Below are 10035 nucleotides of genomic sequence, written 5' to 3'. Positions count from 1 at the left end.
GGAATTGGTCGTAGAGAGACAGAGGACAGGAAGATGACTATAAAGACACACAGGAAACACAGGAAGGGGTAGGGAAGGACTTAAGAGTTTTGCCTTGGTCAGCTGGTTGCTTCTGAGCCTCTCTGAGCCAGCAGGTTTTCACCTCGATATCTGACTTCGAGTTTTATTGGTAGATAGAACAAAAGAGAATTAGTTAAAAACTCCATCGGCAGCAGAAGGGCGCTGACTGCGGGCCTGCAGGGTCACACATGGTAGTTAAAACAGCAGCAGCTTCCGGTCTAACTGGGAAGCTGACGGAGAAACAAGTCCTCTTGCCTCTGACTCTCAAGCGCTGGGAATACAGGCAAGGACCGCTTGTCTGGCGGTGGGAGTCTGCATTTACAATAGCTATCAGATGGTGAGCTAGCCTAGCATCACCCTGTGAGTCTGTGAGTCTGGCATACCTAGCAGTCTGGAATTGGAAGATGAAGATGCTGTTGGTTAAATGGGAAGATGATCAGATGGGCTGGGGAGTGCTGGGAGGAGAGCCCTGCCCCTCACACATGGGATTCCTGCCGCCTAGGCTCATGTTTCACCCCAGGTCCTACATCCTTATCTGTAACATGAGTGAGTGTGGGAGGGTCTCTGCAGCGATCCTGCTGCTCTGTCCACTGGCATGGTGTGTTCTAGTCACCATTTTTTCTAAATCCTTCTGGGTACAGAACCTTTATTTATTTATTTATTTATTTATTTATTTATTTATTTAAGGTTTCTGCCTCCTCCCCGCCACCGCCTCCCATTTCCCTCTCCCTCCCCCGATCAAGTCTCCCTCCCTCGTCAGCCCAAAGAGCAATCCACCTCCATCCAGGTCTAGTAAGGTGAGCATCCAAACTGCCTAGGCTCCCACAAAGCCAGTACATGCAGTAGGATCAAAAACCCATTGCCATTGTTCTTAAGTTCTCAGTAGTCCTCATTGTCCGCTATGTTCAGCGAGTCCGGTTTTATCCCAGGCTTTTTCAGACCCGGGCCAGCTGGCCTTGGTGAGTTCCCGATAGAACATCCCCATTGTCTCAGTGTGTGGGTGCACCCCTCGAGGTCCTGAGTTCCTTGCTCGAGCTCTCTCTCCACCTGCTCCTGATTTGGACCTTGAGATTTCAGTCCGGTGCTCCAATGTGGGTCTCTGTCTCTGTCTCCTTTCATCGCCTGATGAAGGTTAATATTCAGGAGGATGCCTATATGTTTTTCTTTGGGTTCAACCCTTACATTTTTGAAGAGGCAACGAAAGAACATACTATTTAAAAAATGACAGTTTCTCTCCATGTTTCTATTGTTGAATACTTGGAAAATGCACAATAGTAAAGGGAAGAAAAAAAAAAGCATCATTCAAAAGTCCTACCAGGGACAACTGGTGTTTAAACATTTTGACCTGTTTTCCTTCTGTTGTCTTCTTTATTTCCGTTGGAAAAAGGCTCTCATTTATCCCAAGATGGTCTGGAACTCACTGTGTAGCTGCGGATGACCTTGAGCTTCTGACTGTCCTGCCTCCACCTCGCAAGTGCTGGAAATAAAGGCAGTTGGCATCAAGCCTGGTTTACTTGGTGTTGGGAATGGAACCCAGGGCTGCACAGTGGGCATGCCCTCCAGCCCTCTTTGGTTGTTGTTTTTGGAAACAGTGGCATACTTTTTTCTATACATAGTTAGGGGCAAGTAATAAGCACATTCTTTATCGCTGTGTTCCAAATTTAGATTTCAAGATAATGTGTGTGTGTGTGTGTGTGTGTGTGTGTGTGTGAGGGTCACACTACATAACTCAAGTAAGCCTCTGAAACATGGTGATGGTCCTGCCTCATTCTCCCCAGTGCTGAGGCTACAGGTGTGCATCACAACGCTTGGCAACAAAATGTCTTTTACATATTTTTAAAAGTCATACTTATAGCCTGAACAAGACCTGAACAATGACACCAGTTGACATACCAGTGTGTCTCATGAGACTGCACCCCTAGGTGAAAAGCTACAATCAGTGACTACTGAGAGAGGGAGATCCTGTCACGCCCAGGGATAAGCCTTGACTATCCAGTGTCAAGTGGTCAGCCCCCAAAACACCTGCAGAGTAGTGACACTAGATTGTCTCAGCAGATTGTATTTATACATTTCTATGTATATATATGATGTGAGAGTCCCCTCTATGTGCTGTGATTACCATTAATGAATAATTTGCATTGGTATAGATCTTGGCTTATTGATACAAATTTAAGGTCAATCTTGTTATATGTATATTTCTGGTCTTGTCTAAGGTATTGTGTTTGTGCAGTTCATTTAAAGATGCAATATATAATTAAGAAATATAGGTTAATAGATAGTCATCTATAATAGTCAAGATTGTAGTCATGTTAGTTAGGTTTTCTAGATATAAGAGATATATTTCAGTTAGATAGGTATTTTTCAAATCTTCCAGAGACCTTCAGAATATGGCATTTACATGTTTTAAAAACACTTAATTTGTGTCTCATGACAGTGAGACACATCTGCTCCTGGCAGCACCAATCTACTTCAAGAAAAGGATGGGCATCAAAGAGGCTCCTTATGGAGTTTGTTAGATAAACTGGACATACAGGATCCATAAAAAAAAAAATGACTGCTAAACTTGCCAAAAGGTGAGATGATCCTTCGGGGTTCCTGCTTCATAAAAGAGTCTGCGAGACATTCTACAGGATACAAAAAAAAAAAAAAGGGGGGGGGGAGACTGGCAAACTGCCAATATAGGCAGACCTATTTTTAAAATTTCCTGCTTCATGAAAAAGTCTGCTAGATACTATGGGCCTGTAGGCTGAAGATGGATGCCCCAATGGTACAGAAAACTTTGGGTGACTGTCCAGGCAGCGAGATGTCTCTGTCAATTCTAGAGTTTTGGAAGTTGCTTACAATGCATTTCCTGTTTACTTTGGTCATATTATATCCTTCTGGAATCTTTGATGGAGTTGAAAAATTTATAGTTATAGTTTTCCTTAGTTATGATAAAAGATAAAGTAGATCTAAATATTGTAACTATAATTCTTACTTGATACCTGTTTTGTTATATGTAATTTTACTATGTTAAAGTTAAAGCCGTCCCTGCCTAAACTCTCAGTTATTGACCACACTTGGGCACAAACCCTGCTTGTGGCAGGCACATCATTGCCCCTCGCCTACAATCTATAAAACGTTACTGCTTTAGCCCCTGTGTGTTACTTCTCTGGCCTCATTCCCTGAGACCAGTGAACCCACCAGAGAGTTGCTTTGCTCAATATACTTGTTATACTTTTTCAGTTTGGCTCGATCTGGCTTACTACATCAGTGGAGAAACTTATTATGGGGGTGGGGGAAGCGGGGGAAGGGTGCAGGGGTGGCAGAAAACCTATTTCCTTCTATGTGAAGGTTACCAGGGGGATTTAAGCTGAGTGTCTCAGGGACAGAGCATGGATTCAGTTTCCCTGAGAAGAAGTGGGCGGGTTCTCTGGAGACAGCTCATCACCGGTAGGAAATTTCCAGGCTGGGCTATAGTTTGAACATCTGGCAAAAATATGCTCTTAGAGGGAGAATGCTGTGGGGTAAGGAGCACGCATCCAGGTGACAGGGTGGGTGGTGGGGAGCAGGGACTGCCACAGCTCTGGGTGTCCAAGTGGATGGTGGCACCCCACATACCAGGTCCCCTGGCTTCAACCCACTTTCTTCCACTTACTCTTAAAATTCCCTGTTCTTTCTTTGTTTTGTTCTCTCCGGATTATCTGTCCTGTTGTCTTTGGAAGGGCATCGTGATGGCTGCCAGGTTTGGGCCATGATGAATAAAACCTCTATGAACTTCCCTGTGGAGCTTTTCATGTGGGCACGGTTTGCAACTCATTTGGGCAAACGCTTCCTCTTTTAAACATTTTTTTCTTGTTTTCTTAAGCCTCCCTGTCATTCTTGATTTGTTTTAAAGATACGTCTTCAGTTTTTCCCTTAAATCTTTTTAATTAAGTTATTTTTCTGACTGTGTATTAAAAAACCTTTAGTTTATTATTATTATCGCTGTTGTTATTGTTTTTTTTGTGTGTGTGTCCATGCATGCTGCAGCCACTGCCGATAGGACATGGGCTATGCTTTCGGACTTGGCTCTTCCCACATAGGTCTGGAGGCTGAAGTCAAGCCCGAGGCTCTTGCCTGCTAAGCCATTTCACCAGCCCGCTTCTTTAATTTCCTGAATTTTCTTTCCTTTCTTTTTTTCCCCCTCTCTCCCAGTTTTTGAGATAGGGTCTCTCACCATGTTGCTCAGGTTGGTCTCAAGCAATCCTCCTGCCTCAGCTGCTGAGGCAGCTGGGACTATGGCATGGACTATCACACCTTGCTTGGAATTTTTTTTTTTTTTATCAAATTTTTCTTTTTCCCAGCATTTTGTTCCTCTTGATTTTGAGTAAAAATGTTCTCTTACCTCTCAGAAGATACTTATAATTTATCCATTTTTTTGTCTTTTTACAGTTGCTGATTACCCCTAAGGATTTGTTGATTCACTAATTAATTTAAACAAGTTATTGCTATGAAGCTCAGGTTAACCTTGAACTCTCTCAATCCTACCATCTCAGCTTTTTTTTTTTTTTTTTTTGAGAAAGGGTTTCTCTGTATCTTTGGAGCCTGCCCTAGAACTAGCTCTTGTAGACTAGGCTGGCCTTGAACTCACAGAGATCCGCCTGCCTCTGGGATTAACGGCACTTGCCACCACAGCCCAATGTGTCTCAGTTTCTCGACTGCTGAGATGACAGCTCTGTCAGCATGCCTGACCCAGGTGTGCTTTAATCTTCCTCTTTTCTTTTTCTCTGCTGCATCAGAACTCCTCAGAGGCTGGGGAAGCGCTGCTGGGGGTCCCTGATGGTGGACGTTTTGTCAACCTGATGGACATAAGACTGTTATGTTTCCCAGAGTGAATGCTGTGTCTTCCAGTCCCAGGCCGGGCGCTGATCCTGAATAGGACCTTAGCCCTCACAGTGCACCTCCTTGTCCCCTCCTGTCAACATCGTACATTCCCGCCCCTCTGCCCGCGTGCCTCTCCTTCCTGTTTAGGTTGGACAGTAGGCTGCCTCTGGCCACCATAACCGTTGCTGACCTTGGCTATCCTCCTCACCTGCTAGGCAGACACAAATTGAGGCCAGCGTCCCTGGACCCAGAAGAGAAATTAAAGTCCATTTGTGGAAGCACTCAGGAGGCCTCTGTCCAAGGCCAAAAATCTCACCATTGTTCTGCAGCTCCACACAGGAAGGGAAGGGTGAACTTGTGCAAAACCCTGAGGGAAGGGAAGGGAAGGGAAGCCCAGAAGGATGCGTGAGTGGGGCAAGCAATCTCATTAAAAAGGGGCCGCAGTCTCTCCTCAGAAACAGCGTGGAAAGGTCTGCATCCTGATACTCGTGACTAACCTCAGCATCTTTGGTCCTTTGAAAACTGTTTCACAGACTTGGGTCTCCCCACCCCCCCGCTCTCCCCCTCTATCCCGCTTCTGTTTTTATAGACAGGCTCTGTTGTGTTGTCGATGATGACTTTGAACTTCCTAAACTGCCTGTGTAGCCAAGGATGACCTCGACCTCTTGATCTTCCTGGTTCCTCCTCCCAAGGGCTAGGATTACAAACACAGCCTGCACTGACACCCCTGGCTTGGGGTGCGACTTTCTGGCCTGGGTCTGAGAATGGGCGTGTATGCAAAAACATATAGAGTGGCTTCACACAGAGCAGGATGTGAGAATAAGGAGGACAGTTATGCCTTTCCTTTCTGCTGGGAACCGGCTGCTTGCTGTCGAAATGGGCAAGTTCATGAAACCCGGGAAAGTGGTACTCATCCTGGCTGGACGCTACTCGAGACGCAAAGCCGTCATCGTGAAGAACATTGATGATGGCACCTCAGACCGCCCTTACAGCCATGCCCTGGTGGCTGGAATTGACCGCTATCCCCGAAAAGTGACGGCTGCCATGGGCAAGAAGAAAGTCGCTAAGAGATCCAAGATCAAGTCCTTTGTGAAGGTTTATAACTACAACCACCTGATGCCCACAAGGTACTCTGTGGACATCCCCCTGGACAAAACTGTTGTCAACAAGGATGTCTTTAGGGACCCAGCCCTAAAACGCAAGGCAAGGTGGGAAGCCAAGGTCAAATTTGAGGAATGATACAAGACAGGGAAGAACAAATGGTTTTTCCAGAAGCTTCGCTTTTAGGTATATTTTTGTTTACATCATTAAAAGTTTAAAAAACAAAAAAACAAAAGAAGGACAGTTATACCCCACCCCTGTGTGTGTGTGTGTGTGTGTGTGTGTGTGTGTGAGAGAGAGAGAGAGAGAGAGAGAGAGAGAGAGAGAGAGAGAGATCGAGAGAGACATAAGGTCACAGCATGTGTACCCCCACCTGGCCTGAAGCTTGTGACTCTCCTGCCTAATTCTATTTCCTAATTGCTGGAATTATAGGCAGACACCACACCTAACTATCGCAGGTTTGAGGATGAGGTCCAAAGGCCACAGTTGCAGCCATTAGACCTCCCTGCCTACACAGAGGCGTTCATTTGTTTTTGAATGGCCATTCTGACAAGGCCTTATTAATAACTTAGATCCACTGCCAGGCTTGGCGGGTTTGGGCAGGTTGACGGACCTGGGTAGGTCGCCTCCAATGGCCACCTTCACAAAGACAGCGCAGGCCCTGTTTGTGTCACATCTGCTATGGTCCCCCTGCTCAAAGGGAGTCAGCTGGTCCAGACCTTAGCTCTTCTAGTGGGAGCTGTGGTGTTAGCCGAATGTTGGGTGGCGGAAGATTCGGTGAGAGCAGAAGGTTCCTGAATGCACGACAACCAATCCCCAAATTCAGAACCAAACGTGGAATTCATTCAAAGCCTTTCTGTCTGTGCTTCCACGGGCTTCACTGCAAACCTGGTTTTAAATACGAGCATGCATCCCGCCATCCTGCCACCATGGCTTGTGACACCAAGGAACGCTGCTCTTTGTGGTGGGGTGCATCACCGATGTTTTATTTTATCAAACTTCACCCATCAATTGGAAAAAAAGAATTTATACCTAGCTAGACATTTCTGAAATGTTCAGTAGACATCCATTCTGAAAGCATTTTCTGTAATCTAGTAGCTTCTGTCCAATTAAAAAGCATAATGTGCACCCGGCAGTGATGGTACACGTCTTTAATCCCAGCACTTGGGAGGCTGAGGCAGGTGGCTCTCTGTGAGTTCGAGGCCAGCCTGGTCTACAGAGCGAGTTCTAGCGGCAGCCAGAGCTGTTACATAAAAGAAAAGAGAAGAGAAGAGAAAAGAACAACAACAGCAGCAACAAAAGACAAAACCAAAAACAACAAAAAAGGATTTACGAGGCTGACTCTGGGCCTATACAAAGTGGACAATTAAGTCTCTTGGTTGGGATAGATTCAGGATCTTTTTGTACTAAAACAAACAGAAACAAAAACCCAAATAGATTTTCTGTGTCTCAGAAATGTTTTTAGTTCTTGGAATTTAGGTCTCCATTGCTGTTAAAACACCATGTAGTAGGAGGAGGCAGAGCACTCCATAGCGTTGGCTTGTCAAAGGTCCTTAACTATCTATGTTCACTTAGAACCACTTCCAAAAGAAAAAGGGAAACACGGAATGACAACATTAGTTATCTGAATGCCATAAGATTATGGGTGGCAGGTGGTAGTTATCTGTCTGTCTGTCTGTCTTCCATCCATCTAGTTATTTTTTTTAGAGACAGGGACTTGCTTTCAGCTGCTCTGTAATTCTCAATCCTTCTGCTTAGCCTTATGAGTGTTGGGATTACAAGTGTGTTCCTCCAAGCTTGGGTGGCACCTTTTTGTGTTCGTAGCTGTTGTCAGATGGATAATTGACTTCTCCTGGCCCTCGGAGTCTGATGAAGGCCTTCAAGTGAGGGGCTGAGGTGGGGCTCAGGGGTGGAGCATGTCTCTTCCACACTCAAGGCCTTGGATTTGGCCCCAGAAATGAAGGAAAATAAAAAATAAAAAAGACTTCGAGTAGCACATTAACTTAGTAGTAGAGAAATAACCTTGGGCACCGGAGCACCACCCCTTTCTATGACCAGTGATTCCCTGGGAGCCTGGCTGCTTCCAAAATGGGAAAGTTTTAGAGGCCTTGTTGCTTTTCTGCAGTGTTAGTTGCGGGGGTCCTAACCTCTCCTCTGCCACCTTGTGGACGTGTTGGGAATTGTATCCTCTTCTGAGAGGCAAAACCGGACAAGCTCTTTTGAGTCAGCTCGCCTAGTTCCACACCTGCGCGGTCCTTTCCACCTGAGCATCTCAGGGTGTGATACAGGCGCTCACTCTCCAGCGTCGCCCCTCCAGTTCACTAGAGAGTACGTGTTAACTTGGAGTTTACAACCCAGTGGAGGAGACAGCCTTTAAAAGGCAAATAACTAACAGATTCAATGTAATCCACATCAAAGTTTCAATACAATTTTTCACATATAAAAAAGGCAAATAACTAAATATGATATAAATAAATTATGGGACAGAAATGGGTGTAGGGGGAAGGGGAATTTTACTAAGAAGGCTAAGAAGGACAGGGTTACCCAGATGGGAGAATTTTCAAGTTGACATCTGAAAGATGAGAAGGAGGTGTCACAAAAAAATAATAATAATAAAAAAAAAGCGCATGCAGAGGTCCTGAGGTAGGAAAGAGCTTGTTTATCTGAAAGGAGTGAGTGGGGAGGACTGGGGGGGGGGCTGGTAGGAGAGGGATTGGAAAGAGTTATATGCATAGAGCTCAGGGTCCCACACAGCCCAAGCTGGCCTTGAATTATCTATGTAGCTGAGGAGGGCCTTGAGCTTGGGACCCTCCTGCCTCCCCCTCCTGAGTGTTAAGATTTCAGACTTGTGTTACCGAACCCAAGGCTTTGTGCCTGTGCTTAGCAAGGGTCTGACACGTGAGCCACATCCTCAGCCAAAAAGTTTCTTCTATTTATTGTATCTGTTTGTTTGTTTGAATGAGGGCCTTACAGTGTATCTAAGGCCAACCTGGAAATCATGAACCTTCTTCTCCAGTCTCCTGAGTGTGGGGATTACAGCTGTGTGCCTATTCCTGGTTCATATGATTTTTTATATTTTTTCCCCCCTGTATATAGGGTTTCTCTGTGTAGCCCTGCTGTCCTGGAACTCCCTCTTTAGACAAGGTTGGCCTTGAACTCAGAGATTCATCCCCCTGCCGCTGCCTTCCAAGTGCTGAGATTAAAGAAGTGTGGTACCACTGCTGCACCTTGTCATTATGGTTTTGTGTGTGTGTGTGTTTTCAAGCTATGGTTTCTCTGTGTAACAGTCCTGCCGGTCCTGGCATCTGCTTTGTAGACCAGGTTGGCCTCGAACTCACAGAGATCCGCCTGCCTCTGCCTCCTGAGTGCTGGGATTCAAGGTGTACACCATCACTTCCTGGCCCCCACTATGTTTTTTATTGGACAGAAATGACTAGATTAGAGAAATGCTTTCAGAGTGAATGTATACTGAGCATTTTAGAATTTTCTAACTAGGTATAGTTTATTTTTCTAATTGATGGAAGAAGTTTACTTGATATAACAAAACAACAGAGTTCTACCCAAGCCCCAAGAGCAGAAGAAATGGAAAAAAAAATGAGTATGGGGGAAAAAACCAAAAACAGGATGACTAAATATTTTATTACCTTTATTTATTTCCTTATGTGTTTCTGTAGAGACATATGCACTGGGCCCAAGGATGCCCTGGCACTCATGTGAAGGTCAGAACTTCAGGTTTTTTTTCACCCTGTACGTTCTGGGGATTGAATTTAGGTTGTTAGGCTTAGTATCTGTTTTACTAGCCTAATCCTTCCACCTCTTATCCCCTCCCCCAAAGAAAAACAAAAAACAACCTCAAAATACTTAATGTGACAATATGCATATTCCTAAAATAATACTTTAAAATTCCTTAGTTCTTTTTTTGAAATTTGTTTTGAAGTATTTATTTCTATTTTATGAGTATGGGTGGTTTGCTTGAGTGGACCATGTCCATGCAGTGCCCATAAAGACTATCATCTCCTCTGAAACTGG

At 45.0% G+C, this 10035-nt stretch overlaps 1 protein-coding gene across 1 annotated transcript; it reads left to right on the top strand.

Annotated features, from left to right (window-relative positions):
• The first annotated feature begins 5781 nt into the window (after positions 1-5781).
• LOC121456899 (60S ribosomal protein L27-like) lies at positions 5782-6159 on the top strand. Its single transcript, XM_041665426.1, has one exon. The coding sequence runs from the start codon at positions 5782-5784 to the stop codon at positions 6142-6144; it is 363 nt and encodes a 120-aa protein (XP_041521360.1). The 3' UTR covers positions 6145-6159.
• Positions 6160-10035: the final 3876 nt, after the last annotated feature.

This window comes from Microtus oregoni, unplaced genomic scaffold (genome assembly GCF_018167655.1).
Source record: "Microtus oregoni isolate MIOR12 unplaced genomic scaffold, Mior012 000015F_ref0000493, whole genome shotgun sequence".
NCBI lineage: Eukaryota > Metazoa > Chordata > Mammalia > Rodentia > Cricetidae > Microtus > Microtus oregoni.
The sequence above is the reverse complement of the archived record's forward strand: the minus strand, read 5'-3'. Positions and strand labels throughout refer to the sequence as shown.